General features: G+C 64.2%; 1 protein-coding gene across 1 annotated transcript in view; it reads left to right on the forward strand.

The window, feature by feature from the left end:
* Window positions 1-18,875, forward strand: part of LOC117653511 (protein furry-like) — an 89,319-nt gene that overhangs the window by 56,664 nt on the left and 13,780 nt on the right. Inside the window, exons 3-5 of the mRNA XM_034399225.1 lie at window positions 9,987-10,103; window positions 11,735-11,868; window positions 14,916-15,020. Coding sequence (XP_034255116.1) covers window positions 9,987-10,103; window positions 11,735-11,868; window positions 14,916-15,020 — 356 coding nt within the window. The remainder of the gene's footprint in view (window positions 1-9,986; window positions 10,104-11,734; window positions 11,869-14,915; window positions 15,021-18,875) is intronic.

Below are 18,875 nucleotides of genomic sequence, written 5' to 3' on the forward strand. Positions count from 1 at the left end.
AGACCGGCCGCTCTAGACTTTTTTTTCATTTTTTATTTTATTTTTTTACCATGATTTATGGCCGGTTTTTCCGGGTGAGGTGGACGACGCGGGACAGCCGGGAGATGAGTCGGAGAAAAGAGGAATATCGAGAAAAAAAATATCGCGCCAGGTTTTCTCCATCACAGCAGCTCGTTTATTTTTTTTCTTTGTTTTTTTTTTGCAAGTCAACAGTTAGGAATTAGAGTTTCTAAACACTCCACATGCGTGTCGGTGTTTTCCGTTTCAATCGACTTCGCTGCCTAGTGCTGTTGCACGACGGTGATTTGCATGTGATTGCACGTTTGCTCCAGGCGCGGCCGCGGCGTGGCGGGGGTACCATTCCGATCATCCCTTGGCGGCCCTGGCCTTCAAAGGCGGCAAGGCACGGCGTTGGAAAGGCCGGACCGGAAGGGAACGGACCGGAACGGCAGCAAAATACGGGGCGCCTCATTTCCACCGCTAATTTGGCGTGAAAGTGTGGCGGGCCGGAAGCAACGCGGAAACGACGCGGTTTCCAGTGTGTGAAAAAGGGGGGGGGGGATTCGCGAAAAATATAGAGGGCAGCAACCCGCCGGACAGATGCGTGTCTTTGTTGTGCGCGAGCGACTGACTTGGATTCCGGGGGGCGGCGGGCGCACGAGGCAGGGGAGGGGTGGCCAGCTGGGCTCTGCGTTTTAATCAAGAGCGGGGCGAGTCCGGCTGGGCGCACTCACACACACACACACACACACACGTGCGCGACGTTATCGAAAACTTGAACAGGAAAAGCTGCCGAGAGCTCCGCGCACGTTGCTGTCCGTCGTCTGATTCCTTTGCCTCCGCTCACTCCCCGACCCTCCGGCCGTGCCTCGGCGGCGGTCCCACCCCGGCCGAGTCCGGGCGGACAGGGCGAGCAGGTGGTCTGTCGTGTTGCGTGTCCAATCAAACAGTGTCCGACACGGTTTGGCACTGGTCCGTGAAATCGATACCCCATCGACACGCGCCCGGAAATGCGAGCGCGCTGCCGGAAGTGTGCGAGACGGGCGAGACACTGCCCGCCTTGTGCTGCTGACGCTAGCAAGCTGCTGCTGGCGCACGCTCATTAATCTACGGTGTTTTCCTCTCTATTTTCGCCCTCGTTTCGTGTGTTTAATGTTTTTCCCCGGGAGTTGTCATGACGCGGCGCGGGGCTGCGGGGGCTCTGGGGGCGCGGCCTGCATCCCGGCGGGGCCCCGCCGGGCCTGGCTCGCCTGGCCGCCACGCTACGCGAACCACGCGGTGTGCAGGTCGAAAAAGGGAGGGGGGCGAGGGGAAGGTGGATTAAGGCAACTTTCACGACTAAGCCGGCGTGATGCACTGGCCGATTATTTTGCGACACTTTCAAATTGCTTCCCCGAGACTGGAGGGAAGGGGCTGGCTGCTTGTCAAGGCCGTCGAGGCCACGGCGGCCTTCACTCGCTGTCGGTCAAGGTCACGGCGGCCTTCACTCGCTGTCGGTCAAGGTCACGGCGGCCTTCATTCACTGTCGGCCAAGGTCACGGCGGCCTTCACTCGCTGTCGGCCAAGGTCACGGCGGCCTTCACTCGCTGTCGGCCAAGGTCACGGCGGCCTTCACTCGCTGTCGGTCAAGGTCACGGCGGCCTTCACTCGCTGTCGGCCAAGGTCACGGCGGCCTTCACTCGCTGTCGGTCAAGGTCACGGCGGCCTTCACTCGCTGTCGGTCAAGGTCACGGCGGCCTTCACTCGCTGTCGGCCAAGGTCACGGCGGCCCTCACTCGCAATCAGCCAAGGGTGCGTGGACACCACCGGCCGCGGGCTCTTGACTCTCTTTCGGCCAAGGCCGCCGCGACCGTGTCGTGCCCCACATTCGCTCGAGGGGCCGCGGGGCCGCGCTCCACCGCGAGGACCATAGACAACACGGCGAGGCGCGGCGAAGGCGAAGTGGGAGTTTGTCGCGCCACTGCATGACGAAGGGCACCAATGAATCAATGAGCGGGCCGCGCTGCCTCGCTCGCACTCGTGGGGCGTCGCGGAGGCGTGCGAGAGAGACCGAGCAGCAGTGGCGTGGTCCGGGTCGTCGTCGTCGTCCTATCGGCTCCTCCCCGGCAGCTCGATGACGCCTGGCGTGCCGTTGATAAGCCTCGCCGCTGATAGCCACTGCCGGTGGGTTGGGGGAGGGGGGGGGGACGGCGGATGCTGGACACGACGGCATATTCCAGGGCCTGATTTATGCGTGCCTTGTTAGGCCCTGTCGAGCAAGCCCGGCCGGGCCGGCCACGCCGCTTGGAGCAGCACCGCTGCAGCAGTCGCCGCCAGACGGGGCGGGGCGGGGCGTGTACTGGCTGACAGTGATAGGGACAGGGTTGGGGCTGGGTGCACCGGGCGGCGGAGGGGAGGGGGAGGGGAGGCCGTGGCGCCTTCGTGATTCGCGGTTATGCCGCCGGTCACGCCGCGGAGCCAAGCAGGCTGTCTCCGTCGCACCCACGGGCCGCGGGTGAGGCAGAGCGACACGCGACGAAGACGAAGGCGCTGCTGAGGCCGAGCGAAGGCTTTTCAGCCGCGTCTAAGAGCGTCTCGGTGCGGGCTGCGGCCTGCGGGTCAGGGCCGGCGGCATGCCCGAGGCCGCGCGTTGCCCGGCGTTGCCCACACTGTCCGTCACGGGGCGGGGCCGCTCTCTGTGCGGCTCGCTTGAGATGCGCGGCGAGTCGAGGCTGCAGCGCGCTCTTGTGCGCCGCGAGGCCGCGGCTGCTCGTCCGTGGACTCATGCATGGCGTGGCGGGGCTCGGCGTGGCTCGACCGCCAACCCGGAGGGGTTCTTCGTCTCGGGGCCCCAGCCCTCCAGTCCTACCCGTCCGCAGGCGGTCCCGACGAGGATTGGTTAAAGGGTATTTGTCGTCCGAGAGACCCCCTCGAGCGGTGTGTCTCCTCCCCCGCGAGCACTTGCACCAGGCGCACCGACAGACGGACACACTCACACAGGGACGCGCGCGCTCTGTGTTCGCTGCGAAATCGGGTAAAGTGTTATTGAAGGGGCGGTTTTATGGTTGTGCCATCCCCTCGTATCTGTCCCTGACGGACCGGCTGTGGCGGCCGGGGCGGGGGAGGGGGATGGGAGGGGCACTGGAGGGCCTCTAGCGTGTCGCGGTGAGAGTGCCGTGGAGTGGCTTAGAGTGCCGTGTGCCGCGCATGCCCGACCCTTCATTCCGTTTTATTATTTCCCAGGTTTCCCCTGCCCTGTTTCGGTTTGGCTGTCGCCCTTGTTGCGTTTCTGTTCCGCCTGTTGACTCAAGACGGGTCTAATTATACGCGGGCGGGGCGGGGCGGGGCGGGGCGGGGCGCGAAAGGGTTTCCTGGACAAAGCGCGACCCCGCGGTAATGAGGTCCGTGATTTGGCTGCTCTCTCTCTCTCTCTCGCACACTCACTGAATGCCCCGCGAGTGCGAGAGAGACGGAGCGGAGAAGCTACTGTTCGGCATCAGTCCGATGATTGGTGGTCGATGAGCGTTACGTCAGTTCGATTTGGAGCCGACGCCTTCCGCCCCTGTCTCCCTCCGCGAAGGGAGGGGGGGGGGGGGGCTCGTGGTTCAGGGTTCCGCTGCAAATAGCCGAGCAGCAGGGAGGGGAACGAGTTTGGTTAATGGAAGACATAGTTCATGGTTCTACTTAAAAATAAATTTAAAAACTTTAGGACAATTTTTTTTCATGTTGAAAAGTTGAAAATTTTGACTGTCTCCATGTAGTCGACAGGAAAAAGCTGAAGAAATTTTGCCGGATTCCCGACGGCTTTCCCGTTTCGCAGTGGCTGGCCCACTCGATGGCAGGATCGCCAACCCAACAAGGCGAACGCAATGTATTCCATCGGCAACACAAATACAAACTTGTTAGGCCGTTGTGGCGCCGCGGCAAGACAGCCGCGACACGCAGGCGCACGCGGCGCTCAGCAAGTTTAACATACATTTACATGTCGTTACATTATGATGTCGTTTTGGTTACGTCAAGTTGGCAATCCCCCTCGATACGCCCGTCCAACAAAAGGCTCTTCAGGACTGACTGGCGATTGGCGGCGCGGGGCCGTAGGGGGCCTCGGAGAGAGAGTGGGGTGGGGGGAGGCGGAAAGATCGAGGTAAATATTTGAGAGTGCGCCCGCCGCGCGTGTGAAGCGACGACGCCGGGCTGGCTGGCCGGGCAGGCGGGGCAGGCAGGCTGCCTCCATGGGAAATCAGACGGAATGATTTCCCTGCATTTGTCGGCGCGCCCCTCGCTGCCGGGCCAACAGCGCCCCCCGGGGGAACCCCCCCCCCCCCCCAGCGAGCGTACCCGCGACGTGCCGCGGACGCGCGATGCCGCGATGCCGCGACGCGCCCCGAAGCCGTTTGTCAGTATTATTCCGCTCCGCGGCGAACGCGGCGGACGCGTGAAGGCGACGTCACCGGAAGAACTCGGACGGGAATCTTCTTACCGCACTGGAAAAAAGAATTGGTGACCCAGAAAAGAAACGAAGGCGCTCGCTTGAAACGCCAGCAACGGGCTGTGTGGTCCGCGACGACGAACTTGAAGACCCCACGGCAAATTGAATCGGAATTTAATGAAGTTTATTTCTATTTGGACACCGCGTCGGAGGAGGAAGGCAAATGAATGGGGGACTTTGCTTGCAGTGCCGAGATAAAGAGGCCGAAACGTCTTTTCCGGCGCGGTTTGTCCGCGGTTTGTCCGCGGCTTGCCGCCCGGCCCCTCCGGCGGGACGCTCGCCGCGATGATGGGAAAACGCGCTCCAAAACGGCAAACGGGGACGAAGGGACGCAAACCGGGGATGAAAATTAGGTAGATTAGCGCGGATGTCTTCCGCGCGGCGCCAACAGCGCCACCCGCGGGAAAAAAGGGGAAAGAAATGAAAGGAAATAGAAAAAAAAGGGTCGCGAGAATTAGAGCTGCCGTAATTGAATTTGAAATCCGCGGTCGCCGCGCGGCTTAGTGGCGTGGCCTGGCGGGGCGGGGCGTGGCGCCAAAGCTGCTTGCCTGCTTCGCGGGATGAGGGCGGATGGGGTGGCGTGGCAGGCGTGGCAGGCATAGCCGCGGAGTCCGTGGACTGTACCAATTCATTCAGGGGAGGCTCAGGGATTCAAGTGTGAAATTTTGCTTGTTCGCGCCCTCTCGCTCTCTCACACACACACACACGTTTGAAAGAGTGCTCTCGCGCCGCTCTCTCTCTCTCTCCGTCAAGAAGGCGTTCAGTTACTGCTCCGCCTGTTTGATGGGCCCCTTGAGGTCCATTCGGGGCGTGTCGGCGTGTCGCTGCTCGCCCTTCCGCGCCCCGCCGCCCCGCCCCGCCGTGCCTATTGGAAATCGCTTGAGCACGGCGGGGCGGGGCGGGGTGCGAGGCAGCCCGTTGGCAAGCGAGTGAGTTGTTTTGCGGGCCCCGCCGCCTGGCCTATCACTAACACGGTGACTAGCGCCACTTTGGCGAATGGGGGAGAATGTAGGCATCCGGAGCACTGGCACACACACAGACTCACTCGGGCAAATGAGGGGACTAGGGCCGTTTTCCGCGTTCCTTTTTCCCTATAGTGTAGGAGGCGAGTGTGTGTGTGTGTGAGCGAGTGCGCGTGTTTGCCTGCTTCTGGCATGGCCCAAGTGTTTCTCTACAAACACCAAGAACGAATTGACAGTCGACAGACGTCCTGAACCAACAACAAAAAGTTCTAACGCGGCGCACCAAGCGCGTCACTACCGATAATGTAATCTCAACGACGGTTTGTTCAGTCTTAAATTACGGAAGCGGGTAGACGAAGTAGGAAAGCGAACATCAGTGCTTCGTCTTGGAGAGTCGCGACACGTAATCGTTCATTTTCGCATCACATTTTGCCTTGTCGGGGCCCTCGAGCAAACGGCGTGCGGTTCGTAAGTGGGGCTCCCAAGCCCCTCTCAGATAGGCCGTGTGGGCGTGCGTACTTGTGACTCGCCTGAGTGTCCTGTCCTGACCGCCCTTCTTTCCGCGCGTTATCTGAGCCAAAATGATTCGCCAAAACGGTGTCGCCGAGCATGCGACTCGGCGTCGCTCGGCGGCCCCTTCGTGTTTGTTGACATCCCGTCGGGTAGTCTGTGTATCTGGCCGTGTCGGGTATCGCGATACGTATCGCCGTGCGCCTGAGTGCCCCCTCGTTCAATCACTCAATCACTCACACACACGCACACACACACGCACCCGCGTCCACAGTGGCTACTGTCTGCGCAATGATATTCAAGGCGCGGTGCGTTAGGCCGTTAGGGTCAGTGGGTCAGCCTGCGCGTTGCGGCGCGGCCCCGCATCCACTTTGTGCCGGTGCAAGAAGAAAAGAGAGAGAGAAGAAAAAGGGAAAAGCTTGGAACTTTGCTTCAGTCGCTTCTCTCTTTTCAGTTCCTTCCTAGAATCGAGTCTTGTGAGTCTCTTTCTTCGCGTGCGTCCATTCTTTGGCGGATATCAGAAAGGGGCGTGTGCGTCAGTGTGGCGGGGGCTTGTGGTGGGATCCCTCCCTGCCATTCAAAACACCCCGGTGAGGGTCGCCTTTGACATTACCTTGCTCCAGCCGCGCCGCCTTGGCCGCGGTTCGTCTTCGCGCGACTGTACTTTTATTTTTGGCGCGCAAACGCGGCGAAATGTCGCGAAACGTCCCCCGAAGCGCGGAGGTCGGGGCGGAGCGGCCGTCCGGGGCCGAGGCCGAGAGCGAAAGGCGGGAGCGGAGCACCGGAGCCGAGGGTCACTGGGTGCTTCCGTCCGGAAACGGGCCGGAAATGAAGGCTGGCTGGCTGCTAGCCTCGCGCGGGGCTGCAGGGCCGCGGGGCCGCGGCGTGCGCCTCGACGGCCGGCGTTGGTGCAGCGCTGCGTCGGGGCCCTGACTAGTCTCGCGGCGCCGCGTCGGGTGCCGTCGGTGGCTGTCGGACGACTGGCGCGCAGCGCGCTGGCGGGCCTCCGCCTCCGCCGAGGCCGGGCCGCCGGGCCGCGGCGCTGCGGCTGCGGCGCTGGGCGTAGCCATGGCGGAGCCGGGCCGGGCGGTCCACGCTGCGCGCCCTGCTCGCCGTGCTCGCGGCAGTCGCGGCCCGGCCAGCGAGGACTCGGCGAGGGGGCGGGGCGCCGAGGAGCACACCTGTTGGCTGAGCCCCCCCTCGGCCCGCACGCCCCTGCCCCGCAGTGGCCCTCGGCCTGTGGGCGCCTTTGGGGCCCGCGCCGTGCACAAGCAACCCTCGGCTGCGGCCACCGCGACCAGCAGCGCCGTCGCCGGCATGGCCTCCACCGACGGCCGTGGAGGTAGGCTAGGTGCATCGGCTTGATCTTCCATGCCTTTAACTTCTCCGCTCGGCGTCCTTACTTTGCCCTCCCAGTGGCGTAGCTAGCCGGCGTCTTCGCGGGGGGAGGTTTGAACCTCCTTTCGCCTGCCGGACCGACGTTCTGCCCGACTTTGCGTTCTGCAGCCACGCTGCTGGCCACGCCACTGCTCGGTGTGACGCCGTTACGTAATTTGAGCACGGCTCCGGGCGCGAAAGGGCCGTTGCCCTTCCCTCGCAGTGGGCCTGCGCGCCGGAATGAATGAATGCCGCTCGTTTGAAGCGCCGCATATATGCACCGCACGTCTACGGCCCGGCGGGGCGGGGCGGGGCGGGGCGGGGTTGTGCAAACTGCTCCTCGGGCCGCCCGGTTGGAAACGATGCTTGCCGAGCGATGTTGTTCTCGTTGTTGCTGTTGTTGTGAATGCTGTTGTGATTTTCGGCGCGCGCACATCGGCACCTCGCCGAGTGGTTGCAGGCCGTCTGTATGGCCAACACGGGTCGTTTCTCGAATCAAGATGTTGCTCTAAGTGACTTTACTTGAAGTAAATCTTGGTAGCTAGGTTCAAGAAACAACTTTTTGTGGTGTAGACGATGGATGTGACCAGCCACGCGGTGAGTCGTGTCCTTGGAGGTGAGCCGTGTCGTCCCTGACGGGGGTCGACGCGTCCGGACGACGGGCTTAGCTGGGGCCTCAAAGGGTGTCCGAGGACGCCGGCGTGTCTTGTAGTCCGTCACGTTCGCGCGTCTCGGTGACTCACACGTCGAGGGTGCAAATAGGCTTTTGTAGCGCTGGGGCGCGCCAAGGCTGCGTTCCTCCCTTCTTCTCTTGGCAAACTTTTATCATCATTTTCTTTTTTGCTATCCCCAGCGATGCGCTAGGAACGCGGCACTGAGCTCCAAGTGCTAAGCCGCGACCCCTGCTGGCCGGGCCGGGGCTCCCAGTGGAGGTACCTCTGGGTGCCGCCGCGCTGCCGGTGCTGCCCGGCCGACTAAGTTATGCCGACGGGAATTTGCATTCTGCTTTGCGATAATCGGGGCGGAATTAGGCTCTGAAGAAGGGGGGAGGGCGCCTTGTTAACCCGCGGCAGCGCAGCAGTGTCTCAAGTGGTCTTTAAGGTGCACCCCCAAAGACGCATTAACGCTCTCCGGTTTTTTGGGGTTCTCTTAGCCGGACTGGCGTTCAAGACACTCTTTTTTCGGTGGTGCTTCAAGGAGTTTCATTATTCAAGGGAGAAAGGCCGACTTGACTTGCATCCTGTTCGAAATTAGTTACACGGAAAGGGGTTCCTTGAACCCCGCTTTCGGGGCGGGTTGTCGCACGGCCTGCTCTGTAGACCGCTAAGCCGCAGTTCCCGCGGTGTTTACGTCGGCTGGATCGGCGGCTCAGCGGCGGCGACTCACGTAGTGTATTGAATTTTGGGCCGGCCTGATGTGTGGCATCAGCCGGCAAGCACCAACCTGGGCGCCCTTATTGGATTGGAGCGACGTGCGCGGCTAGCCTCGGCCCGGGGTTCGTCCGTCACAGTTACGCGTCATGCTGGGGAAGGAGCGTCTCTTTTTTCGAGCATCTCTAAACTGTCTCTCTAGGTGAGGCTCGAGACGAGACCTCTCCATCCCCCCACGTGCCTGGCCTTGGCCTCCCGCACCTTGGCGGGGGTCCACTGGCCGGCCCCACAGCTTAGCCTGACCGGCCAGGCGAGATGAAAGTTGGAGCTGATGTACGAGTCAGCGGCGAGCAGAGGGTTGATCCCTTCCACCTTGGCCGCGCCGCGCGCCGCCCCGCTGCGCTCTGCAACTTGAAGCAGCGCCCTGCCTTCCCCTCCGGAAGGCGCCTCCGACTTGGTGCGGCCGCTACACGCCGAAATGGAGTATTGGCGTCGGCAAACCGAGTGGGCGAGTCAGTCCGAGCGCGTCCCACAGTGTGCCGCCCCGTGTCCGGGTCGCCGTGTTGTGCACGTCTGCGTTCAGGAGAATTTACTGCCAAGCACAGGGCCGTTCGGTGCCGCGGCGTCCATATTTGATTCACACACCGCAGAAAGTCGTAACCACCCAATTTTTGGCATAGGAAAGGTTACTACTAATGAAAACTATTTGTTTTGACGTTAAAATCAAAAAAGAAAGAAAAAGGTTCTTTGGTGGCACCTCCTTGGCGTGGCATGCGCGCGGCCTTGACGCGATGTAGCCCCGCCGCCCCGAGAGCAAGTTTACCATTTCGCGGAAAGTCGCCCCCGTCCCGCGACCCGCGCCAAACTTGTCGTTCCGTTCGTTATCGCCGCCGTTTTTCCGCATCTTCCTTCGTTTGTTTTCCGATTGCGCGAAATAAAAAGGCAGGGGTAATGCATTCGATGACTGCGCCGCGTTGGGCAGAAACTGAAAATGTTGCGCGCCACGCCGCGCTGCGGTTATGGTGCGGGCAAACGGGGTCGGAAACGCGCTCCGGGGTGCCGGAGTGGCGGAGGCGGAGTCGGGCGGAGTGCCCCCATCCCGGCACCGCCCGGCATCGCCTGGCGTACATGAGAAACTGCGCGGCGCCGGCCGGCCCTCTGGCCCAGGCCCTGGCGGCCCCGGCTGTGCTGCTTATCCAGAAGGGGGTTCCTGGAAAGCACATTTTTCTCCACTAGCGTTTCGCGCTGCGCGTTTCGCCCTCTGTTGATTGTTTCCTTTTTGCTTTCCTTGTGTTGCAGGGCAAGGCAAGGGCACGCTGGACCTGCTGCTGTCCACCACGTACTGCCGCTCCCAGCTCTACCTCTCGCGCCAGCTCGCCCAGCTGCACCCCGAGCTCACCATGCCCATGTTCTCAGGTGAGGCTGCGTGTTGTGTGCGTGTGTAAGTGAGTGCGTGTCTCTGAGCGTAAGTCTGTGGAGAGAGAGAGAGAGAGAGAGAGAGAGAGAGAGAGAGAGAGAGAGATTCTACGCCTAATTGTAAAAGTCGGCTCCCACTTACCGGCCGCTGGAATAATAAAGTCCGCGGCGTGTCCGCGGGGCGCGGGGCTGGACGGGGGGCTGGGCGCGGGGGCCGCTGAAAGGGTTCCGGTGTGTGTCGGTCCCCGCTCTCGCCCGCATGGCCCTCGTTAGCAGATTGTCCGACAAACTTTCCTCCCTCCAACTTGGCGCGCCGTGCCGCCGCCGCGCCGCCGCGCGCACTGACTCCACTCTCTGGGCCGGCGAGTCGCCAGGTCGCGCTCCCAGAGGCGCCCCCCGGCTGAGTGCGCCGCGCCGCACCGCCGGAAGTGTGGCTCAAAGTCAATATCAGATTGATGCGTCCCGCTGGGGCGGGCCGGGCCGGGCCTGGGCAGGCCGGGCCTCGCAGCACGCAGAGGCCGCCAACTTGGGCCGCCATATCGCCCGCCTCGCCCCGCCCCGCCTCGCCCCGCCCCGCCCCGCCCCGCCCCCCCCGTTGTTGGCGATATTGTCTGGAGTGGGATAATGTGCCGCGTCCTCTTTGTAACGGCGGCGGTGGCGCGACCGGAAGGAACCGACAGGAACTCCGTAGGCTGGCCGGCCGGGGCGGGGCGGGGCGGTCCTTGAAAGTTGCAGGGGGCGGGCGGGCTGGCGGCGTGGCCTCCCCGTCCCGTCTCCGGGGACACAATGTTGTTCGCGCTCCGTGCGGCCGCGCGGCCGAGAGAGGCGAGAGCGTCATCGCATCGGTGCCCCGCGGCCGCCTCGGCGGCTGCTCCCCGTAGGTGGCCTCCACGGCGGCACGACTTGCGCCCTCCCCGTTGGGTCGCGATACCCCGCTTCCCGGAACTATCGGTTGCATCCCCACTCCCATTCTCCCTCCCCGAGGAGAGCCCCCGATCGTTGGGCAGGCCCGCGGACAGCTCTGCGCCCGGGAGTGCCTACCTGCCGGGCGCCATGCCGCCCTGCCCCCTTAAATGCTCGGGAAAACTAAAAACTAACTTGTTACGCGGATTCGCAGCGAACATGATTCTTGTCGTCGTCACAATGGCGCACTTTTGCCTTTCCTCAAACAGTCCTATTTTTACTTTATTTTTTGTCCTCGCTGACGACGCAGGGCTGCGGCTGGCTGACCCGGCCCGCGCGGTGTCCTCTCTGTCTCTGTCTTGCAACCCTACGGAACGCCCCATTCGTAGGACCGAAGTGGGGGGAGAGAGAGGGAAGCAGTGTTTCGGAATCAGCCCGCAGGCGTCGCTTTTGATTCATTCGCCTCGCCGCGGCGCTGCAGTCTCCGCTGCCCTCGGGCTTCCACGCTTCCTGGCTTTCGGGTCGAGTGGGCGCCAGCCCGCCAGCGGTCCCGATATTCCAGCAGAGGCCCTCATTCTGTGTGTGTGTGTGTGTGTGTGTGTGTGTGTGTGTGTGTGTGTGTGTGTGTGTGTGGTGTGTGTGTGTTGCCGCGTGTGTGTGATGTGTTTGGTTTGGTGCCCGGGCGACCGCGTCTCACTCTGCGCCTCTGTCTCTCCGTCTGTCCGCAGAAATCACGCACCGCTTCCAGACGGCGCGGCCCGAGGTGCGCCAACTGCTGCTGCAGTACCTGCTGCCCTGGCTGCACAACATGGAGCTGGTGGACCCCAGCGTGCCGCCCGCCAACCCGCTGTCGTACTTCCAGGTGAGTGGAGTGGACGACCCGGACCGACCCGGACCGACCCGGACCGGCCCGCACCGATCCGGCTTCGAGACCCTTCGGCCTGTAGGAGCCTTCATGTCCATCCGCCCCCGCTATGCGTCGCCCTGCGTGCGAGTATGTGCGTGCGGCTATAACGCGGACGAATGCTGTCCTTTTCGAGGGAGGAGGCTTTATGGAATACACGCTGGAATGGGCGTTCCTCCCCCGCGAGAGCGGCTGGGCGGGCCGCTTGAAGAATGGCCGGCAGGTGTGCGTGGGGAATGGGAAACTCGATCTGGCGGCGGGGCGGGGCGCGCGGCCGGGCGGACGGCAGATCGGATGGCAATTAGAACCAAGTGCGTAATGCGAGCACGCGGCGGCCAGCACGGCCAGGACGACGTCGTGGGGCGTCGCGACCCGCCAGCCCGCCAGCCCACCAGCGGACCGATTCCGAGAGTCGTCGCTCTGTGTCTCTCGCACTCATGGGTCGTCCCGTGTGGGTGCGAGAGAGACAGAGCGATGATAACGGCGACTCTCGGAGTCGGTCCACCGCCAACAGCGGCCTGCTGCCGCTTCCGCGGGACCGACCCGGCGGAGCCGCCAGTGCCGCGAGTAAATGATTTTTAATTTGGGAAGAAAGTTGGCGGCAACTTTTTGCGCCTTGTCGAACGGCCCGGCCGCGCCTCTCCTCCCTTGCGGGGCGCGTTTTAATTTCTGGACAAAGAGAAGCCTCGCCGGCCCGCCGGCCTCGCCCCTTTGCCGCTAATGGCGGCGTCTGAATGCGAGCGGCGCGGAGCAGCGCGGAGCAGCGCGGAGCAGCGCGGCCTTGGGGCCAGCCTGGCCAGCCTCGGGCAGCCTCGAGCGGCGAGCGGGCAGCCACGGGGGGAGCGCAGTACACCACACCCTGAGGCACGTCCTGGCACGCTGGAGGCAGGCCGTCCTGGCCCACGTACTACCGGTACTACGTACACCCTGCAGCCTGCAGCGCAGCGCGCCCTGCCCTTCCGTCCTGAACAGCGCCCTGCTCGATTTGATGGGGGCACGCCACGCCGCCTCGCCTCGCCTCGCTGCCCTGTGCGGGACGCGGCCGGGCCTGCTCCCCTGTATTGCCGCGCCTCGGGTATTGCGGTATCGCCTCGTGAGTGGCAGGCGGCCCCGCCCCGCCCCGCCCCCCCGCCCGCCCGCCCCCCCGCCCCGCCCCGCCCCGCCCCCCCGGCTGCGCCATAGTGGTTGATCTGCGCCCCGCGTCCGGATATTGCGGTGGAGTCTTGCGTACCGTCTCGCCCCACCCCGCCCCGCCCCGCCACCTTGGAGCGGCTCCCTACTCCGCCACGGGCACTGTCGTTCATTTTGCAATACTTTCGCTACAATTTTTTTTCTGAAATAAAAACTTGTTTGCTATTCCACCGATTGATCGCATCCTGTGGTTTAATCATTTTTTTTTTTTTTTTGGACAGAAGAGCCTTTTGTGCCAAAAAAAGCAAAATTTCACTACAGATTTTCATTGCATTTTTGTATAATAGGCATTGTTGCAAACCATTGCAAATCGTTTTCGAATTGCAAAATACGTGTGTGAATGACAGTGTGCTTCGCTGCCTTCGCCGCCGCAGCAGTGGAAAGAGGAAAAGTCGTCCCCGAGTCGGCCGGCCTTCTGCTGTCCCAAAGGCGATTGGGAATCCCGAGGCCCGAGGCGTGGGGCGTGTGGGGCGGGGGTGGCCCCGCGGCGGCCCCCGAGCCCCCGAGCCCCCGAACCTGCAGGAATCCTGGCGGGGACACCCGTGCGGAAATCCGGTGTCCGGAGAGGAGGTAGGGGCGGGTAGGGGTATCTGAGGCGCGGACTATGTGGCCTGGAAGGAGCGGCGCCAAGGTCGCGGGGCGCGGCGGGGCGGCGGGGGACTTCCGTCCTGCACAGCGTGCTGTCTGCGCTGGCGCTGCTGGCGCCAACGTTCAAGCCGGGACGCGCCGCCGACGGGTACTTAAAGCTGCTCGGGCACCGCCGTGGCCCCGCCGCGGCAGTCCTTATGAAACCCTTGTCGCAGACGGGCAGCTTCTTGACGACCTGCTTGAGCGCGGTGGGGCGGCCGGACGGGTCGAACAGGTGGAGGCAGCGGTGTCCATGGCCATGGCACGCCCCGATAATCGGCGGCGCGTGCCACGCACCCCCCACCCCGCCCCAGTCTCTTTTTTATAGAGACGATACACGCGGTGTAGTGGCGTTTATGTTAAGCCGGCAGTAAAGCGGGCTCGCGAATGGCGCTTTAACTTTTAGCCAGTGTAAGCCGCCGCCCCGCATGTGTGTGTGTGTGTGTGGTGGTGGTTTGGGGGGGGGGGGACTCTGTGTCAGGCGGCGCTCCTCAGCGACGGGGCAATTATTTGCCGGGCTGGAGATGTAGCCCGGCTTTTGCAACGTGATTATGTGACGCGTGCTGGTGGGGGGGTTGGGGGCTGGGGAGGGGTGCGCTGTTGCTGGTGTGCTCGGTGTTCCCCATTCATGAGCCGGGCGGGTCTGGCCGGGTCTGGCGGCCTATCGGGGCGCTGCGGTGCGCTATCGAGGTGCGCGTTGTGGATAGTTCGCCCGTTGCCGTTGGGGTTGGGGAGGGGGATGCAATATCCCGGACGAGCGGGCCGCCGAGTGCAGCCATTGCCTCGGCAATGCGCGCGCTGCACACTGCAGGCCGTGCCCCAGCCAATCCCACTTCCAGCGAGGCCCCTGTTCGGTTCACCTTCCGATTCCATTTTCCACTCTCTCCTTGAAATTAGTGTCTATACTGTCCCCCGCGGCCCCATTTCGCCTCGTCCACCTTCCCTCGCTCGGCCTGCCTGGCGGATCAAGGTCGTTCCCGGATTCAGATTGAGATTCAAATGGGCGGCGGGGCGAGCGAGCAGGCAGCGCGTGCGTGGGGCGGCGGCAAGCCATTCATGCATGCCTGGCGCCTGGCGGCAGTGGCTCGGAGCCCTTTTCGCAGCCGGACGTTCACCAAGGCCCCCTGCTTCCTTCGAAAATGCGTGTGTTCCCTCTGTCCTCATGTTGGTCTTGTTTCTGTTCGCAGTACTACGCCTCGGAGCTGAACCGCGCGGGCGGCAGGCGCGAGGGCTGGGGCTCGGCGGAGGCCACGGAGATGGTGCTCAACAACTTGTTCTACATCACCACCAAGGTAAGCGAGCGCGTGTCGCATGCCAGGGGGGAGGTCACGTGACGCCGTCGGACCACCGGCCACTGACTAGCGCGAGAGTGCTGCTGTTTTGATCTTATTGTTGTTTTTTGTGTTGTTTTATTTCGCGGACACCACCTGATCCTTTGAGGCCGCTGCCTGTCCGTGTAATGCACTCTGAAACTTCGGGGAATTGAGGGAGCGGGGAGCCTGCAAGCCGGAACTGTGGCCGGCTGCCGCTAGGCGCGGCCTGCCTGTCTGCCTGTCCGCCCGCCCGTCCTCTAAAACTCGACGGGAGGTCGCTTGCGTCATGAAAACTTTGGCAGAAAGTGTACATATACGAAGCCAGCCCCTCACCGGGCCTCGCCGGGCCTCGCCCCCGCGCCCTCCTTTCTCCCGTAAAGCCCGCGGAGCCTGCCGCGGAGCCCGCGGAGGCAGTGCAGGAGCCTGACGGGCCGCGGGCGGAACTTGGGTCGGCCGGCCTGGCGAGTCGCTTTCAGCGAGCGATAATGGGGTGATCGCCGCCCCCACCCCGCCCCGCCCCGCCCCCGCGGCCCAGCACCCGGGATCTTCCCCCGGGCCGAGACAGTGAAGTGCGCGGGGCCGAAGAAAGAAGAACAAACTGTTGCCGCCGCGGGGCCTGGAACTGGGCCGCTGTGTGTGCGTGTGTGCGTGGGCGGGGCGGGGCGGCCCGTCTGTGACGTGTGAGGACGGGCGCGGCGTGGCGCCCTGACGGGTCGCGATTCCGAGCGCTGTTTACATGGCTCGGCCCGAACAAAGGGACAATGGCAATGGCGCGCTGTGTGGAATTCGGATGAGCACGCCGCGGGGGTGGGGGTGAAGACCGGGACCAGGACCAAGCGGCCCAGCGACGGCCTCGTCCGCCCGTTCGTCTCGTCGCAGTCAGGGCGCCGGCCGTGGCTGCCTGTTCTACTCGTTCTCCTTTTTTTGCGGTGTACCCGTGTGCGGAGTTGCAGCGGCACGAGGTAGTTTGGGTTGGCTCGGATCAAATGGCATGGGTTGCAAGGTCTGAGCAAGGGGTGTGGCCTCGGCCTCCTCCTCGGCGTCCTCGTCCCCCGGCAAAGGACGACAACGACGTGCCCTTTCAAAGCGGTTCCGCCTGTCCTCGGCATGCAGGGCGCCTTGGTGCACGCCGGGGGGCGTGGCGCGGCGCATTGTGGGCTCAGCCGCTCCAAGTGTCAAGGCCGCCACACTGTCACCATCACCAGGCCGGGGCCGTCACGGTCACGGCGTCACCGAGGGCGTGAGCGTGGCCAACTAGTTGAGCGGCGCCTCCTCTCTGGGCCCTCGCCTCCGAGGCGGCGGGGCGGGCGATGGTCCCCGCGCGGCACGCAATGACGCTGTACCGCCAGTTGGAGCCGGCCCGGCCGCCCCGATCACGGCGTGGGCGTGGTGGAGTGGCGCACGACGAGCCAGCCGCCGAGGAAGTTTGAAACAAGGAGCTGCCCGGGAATCGATCATAAGTTGATGGCGGCCGTTGGCCAAAGTGCGGCGGCCGATGTGTGCGCCGCGGTCGGCCTGCCGTCGGGGACTTGGCGGCGACTTCTCGGGCTTCAGGGAACGAGCGAGTCCCGAAGTACCGCTCCAGTTGGGGAAGAAAGGCTGTCGGCCGTGCCCTGGCGCCCTGGTGGTTCGAGTACCGCCGGCCGGGCATTGCTTTTGCGACGGAGTGACAGAGTGCACTGGTCCAGTCTGGTACAGTCGGGGACAAAAGGGTGTGCCCTTCGCCGCCACCCTCCGCGCCGGTCTTACGCTGAGTCCGCGGCGCGCGGCGGCGACGGGTCAGTTCTTTTGTCCGCCGCGACGTGGCGCGTGGCGGTTTGAAATATGCGCCTCATGATTTGCGGGCCAACGTTTCCTCTTTCTGGTGGGCGGCACACCCCTCGGCACCCCCACACGCACCCACACGCACCCACACGCACGCCGCCGCGCGTGGTGCCGGGACTCGGGGCCGCGACCGCGGGACTCTCGCACATGCGCTCGCCGCGAAGGTCGGCACACACTCAAAGCATTTACCAAGTTTGGGACGAGCGGCGCCCCGGCCCGCGCTAAAATCCGCATGTGCCCGGAGAGAGGCACCGCGGCACCGCGCGTTGTGAAAAGAGGGAAGTTTGGCCGCCCTCGCACAGCCCGCGCATACCGCCCGCGGCGAAGCGCGAAGCGTCAGTGCGGCTTTCGGCTTTTGGCTTTTGGTTTCGTTTCGGCCGCCTTTTCCCTTTTCCCGCACGCAAGTCGCAGGGCGCCTCCGGCATTTGATCGGCTGCCTGGCGCGGGGCTTTGCGGCCTTGGGGCGGGGCGGGGCGGGGCGGGGCGCGGTGGGCAGCGGCACAGCGGCAGCCCCAGCGCCTCCGCGGCGTCGTCGCGACGTCCTGGGCCCGCAGTTCTCAACCTTGGGTTGAGTGAGGGAGGACGGCACCGGCCGCGCGGCCCTATGCGGAAAATGTTCCCCGGGACCTGTCGCGCTGCTCTTGGCGCGGCTCCGGCTCCCCGGAGAGATCGCCCCCAACCCCCAGCCCCGGCCCCGCGGGACCCCGTCGGCGTGCTGCCACCAAGCCCCCGCCGCCGAGGCCCCTCCCCCTCCCCGCTCCCTCGTGGGGTGGCCGCGGACAACACACTAGGAAGTGCGTTGACGCAAACTTGTCCCCGCTCGTGTCGGCTGACGGTCGGCTGACGTGCGCTGCGCAGTGCCGCGGCCTTGGCTGCGTCCCGGTGGTCGTCCTTGGCGTCGAGGACGATTCGCGGGCGGCTGCCGCCGTGCTGCCCCGCTGGGAGGGTCCTTGTCTTGTAGGCGGAAAGGGCTTGAATGGACGCGAGCTTGTTTCGGCTTGTTTTATTTTCCGCGAAAAGAGGGCTGTTTTTCGTGAACGGGACTGAGAAGCAAGACGACGAGGTGACCTTCTCCACGCCTGTCGTGATTGGAGCATTCCTCCGGAGGCGCCTGAGGGCCTCGGACACCCCCGGCCTCCCGGCCGTCGGGCGCTGCTGGGGATAGACTCTGTGTTCGTTAATATTCCGAGGCCGTTTTCGGGTGCTCGGGATAAAGAAATGACCAAAAACATTAAAAGGTATGATCGTTCGCCCGGCCGTCGGGATGGATTCGTGCCGCGCCGCCGCGCCCGAGGCCACCGTCGCGCCGTCAAGGTCCGTCAAGGTCACGCGCCGTCGGCGTCAAGGGCGCCACTAATCAGCAATCGTGTGGAGGGCAGCGCCGGGCAGCGCCGGCCCCAGGAGTTGTTGCCATGTGATGCCGCCAGAGCGAGTTGTGGGCGAGTTCTCAGAATGCGGGACGCCCTCAACCTCAAAGGGCACTCGGTGGAGGCGGGCCAAAAGTTTTTGAAAATAGGGAGTGTGACCCAGCTGGTGCGGTCAGCGGCGGAGATTGGCGCTTGTTGGCCCTGGCCGGCCTGGCGGCAATCTCAGGGCGACATCGTGGAGGAGGCCCCCCGCGTGACTCTGCCTCGCTCTGTGGCGGGGCGGGTGCCGGGTTCGGCACCCCCCGCGGTATGCCTGCAGGACGTCCAAGTCCCCGGGGCGCGGCGCGGCGCGGCGCGGCGTCTTGCAGGCCATTAGAAGCCCATTTGGCACTGTCGCCACGTGATACCCTCAGCACTTTGGGTGGCGGGGCCTGGGCCCGGCCCGGCCGCCAGCGACCCACTGCGGCGGAGGCAGCGCGGGCGGCGCTCGCCGAGACAGGCCGAAAGCCGGAAGGGGGCCGGAAGGGTTGTCGGATTTCCGTGGGCCGGAAAATTGGCCGCAAAATTGCGTCCCGCGTGTCGGAGTGTCGGAACGACAGGTGCGGCCGGCGCGGCGCGGCACACCCGCAGCCCCGATGATTAA

This window comes from Thrips palmi, unplaced genomic scaffold (assembly GCF_012932325.1).
Source record: "Thrips palmi isolate BJ-2018 unplaced genomic scaffold, TpBJ-2018v1 HiC_scaffold_8, whole genome shotgun sequence".
Lineage (NCBI taxonomy): Eukaryota > Metazoa > Arthropoda > Insecta > Thysanoptera > Thripidae > Thrips > Thrips palmi.